Source organism: Cottoperca gobio, chromosome 19, assembly GCF_900634415.1.
Source record: "Cottoperca gobio chromosome 19, fCotGob3.1, whole genome shotgun sequence".
Classification (NCBI taxonomy): Eukaryota; Metazoa; Chordata; class Actinopteri; order Perciformes; family Bovichtidae; genus Cottoperca; species Cottoperca gobio.
In genome coordinates, this window is record NC_041373.1 from 20,727,115 (window position 1) to 20,729,614 (window position 2,500).

Sequence of the window (2,500 nt, forward strand, 5' to 3'; positions counted from 1 at the left end):
ACAGATCATATCGAGGCTTATTACTGTTCGTGTTTATATATGCAGAAGGAAGGATACAGAGTCTCTACTGCAGGACAAGTACTGTAAAAATACAACAGTGCCAGAAAGTGTGCAGACATTTCCCCTGTGACAGTTTAATATTCATGCATTCATATTAAAGCATGCTTTGTTTTCTCCAAACAAAGTCCAAACCTCAAAACTATTTAAAAAGCATTTATTAATTTATTAAAAAGCATCAAATCCTCATATAGTGAATCTGCAACCAGGAAATGTTTGCTGTGTTTTGCATTCAAAATGACTTCTGCTCATTGTTTCAGCTGTTTTGTGATAAACTGTAAAATAACCAACGCTTTCAAATAATTATTGTGCATATTAAGCAGAAAGTGGCATTAAAGGCAAACACTGAAGTATCTCAAGTGTGTACTTAAGTGCAGTACTTATACTGTGTATATTTATATAAAGTATATTTCAGTCTAAATATTTAAGCTTTTGGAGCTGAAGGAAACTTTTCATCTGTAGACAAACAGAACTGAGCTTTCAAATGTCAGAACATAAAGATAATAAAGGAAAACCTACTGTAGAATTATGTATTATTATATAATTATAATAATATAGAATTATTTTCATTCTGGATTCATCTGCAGATGATTCTTTACATTAATAGTTTGGTGTCTAGAATAGAGAAAGATGTCGGTCCCAGTTCCTCCGAGTCTAAAGTGTGACGTCTTTAAATTGTTCTGTCGCTTTCATTTCATATAAAACAGAAAAACTGCAAATCTCCAGATCTAAGGCTGAAAACACACTTTAAAGACATTTCTGCCTTTAAATGTGAATTTATTATCGACTCATCGCATTTATTATGTATTTCCAGCAGAGCAGTAATATAATTATGATATATAAATATATATAAACGTAGGGGCGGAAGAAGTACTTTACTTAAGTAGTCTAAATATACTCAAGTATAAGTTAAAAGAAAACCTATATTCAAAAGGTTACTTAAGTAAAAGTACAGATGTTTTATCAGCAACAGTAATGCAGAATTTCTCCTTTTAAAGATTAATATTCTTTATTGAATATTATATTATTCAGTTTTTTTCAGCAACACATGTAAGAGCGTTTTAAAGTTGTACTTTGTGTACTACTGTGTACATTAGCAGTGTAGTGCAGCAGCTTTATTCCTTATAAAGTCAAATACATGTAGTGGAGTAAAAGTATAAAGTAGTACAAGTACTTCAAAACTTGAGTACATACTTCGTTACATACTTTACCAGTTGGTGACCAACTGAAGGCAGAAGCATGTCAGAATGAATATTAATATTTAACAAAATTATTGACTCCTGTGTGAAAGATGCGTCTGTTCGTGGGAAGGTCAGAGGTCAGCTTTTGGAGCTGATAGTTCAGTGTTGCGTTCAGGGACACGCCATAGTTTACCCGTAGTTCACACCCTTTGTAACTGTCCCTAAATACCCATAATGCCTCTTGTTTATGCTTTTCACCACGGTCCTCTTGGGAAACGTCTCAGATTTTGAGACGCTGTTGTTTACTTTCAGCTGCAGCTCAAATTTCATAATAGCATGGAAATAATTTTATGTTAACTTTCAGGAAAATGATTACCAGGGATAAACTGGATATAGCAAATAAAAGCTCCTTTATACTTTCCGTGTCCGTCAGGGTCCACTTTAGTCCTTGTGATGCAATTGTTGTCATCCACGTGTCTGCGAGCGCCCTCGGCCATTACCAACATTAATTAATTTCGTCTTTAAAGATATACAAAAATATCCAAAGGCGTTAAACTCCTGGTAAATAATGTAACGTGGCGTGAAACACCAGCAAATAAAACATCAGGTGTTCTACAGAATAAAACAGAAAGACAACACTCAGCTCCCGTCATGAGAGGAACTAAGGGAAGACAAACATCGGACTTGAGGAACAGCCATGTTTAAAATGTGTTTATGTTTTTTATTGTACCGACTGATTCATTTCTTTTGTCCTCCTGCAGCTTTCAGCAAAGAGCAGGAGAAGGAGAAGAACCTGGAGGAGGAGCGCAGCGTCCCCCAGTCAGCCTTCCTGGGCCCCACGCTGTGGGACAAGACGCTGCCCTACGATGGAGACACCTTCCAGCTGGAGTACATGGATCTGGAAGAGTTCCTGACTGAGAACGGTATCCACTCCAACCCCTCCCAGCACCACCACAACCACAGCCAGCACCAACCACACGCTCCGCCTCGCCGGCCGCCAGTCTTGTCCCGAGCCCCGCCCACGTCGACGCCCTCAGGGATGGACCTCAGCAACCGCGTCATCTCGCCGAACTGCCTGCACAGCAGCACCGCGAGAGCAGGTGACACAATGCTGCCGTTGTTTAACATTAATTTCTATATTTTGTAAATAGTTGTTTGGCTTCATTTAGTTTCATTCAGCTCGAGAAAGATAAAGCAGGGTGTCGTCAGCATAGAAGTGAAAGGAACTTTACAAGGAGAAAAATTCTATTTCCATTCAAAAC

The 2,500-nt window shown here is 38.2% G+C and overlaps 1 protein-coding gene across 1 annotated transcript in view; it reads left to right on the forward strand.

The window, feature by feature from the left end:
* The window catches only part of LOC115024915 (hepatic leukemia factor-like), an 8,359-nt gene that overhangs the window by 645 nt on the left and 5,214 nt on the right, over nt 1–2,500 (forward strand). The window contains 1 exon segment of the mRNA XM_029456779.1: nt 2,000–2,338. Within this exon segment, the coding sequence (XP_029312639.1) occupies nt 2,000–2,338 (339 nt within the window).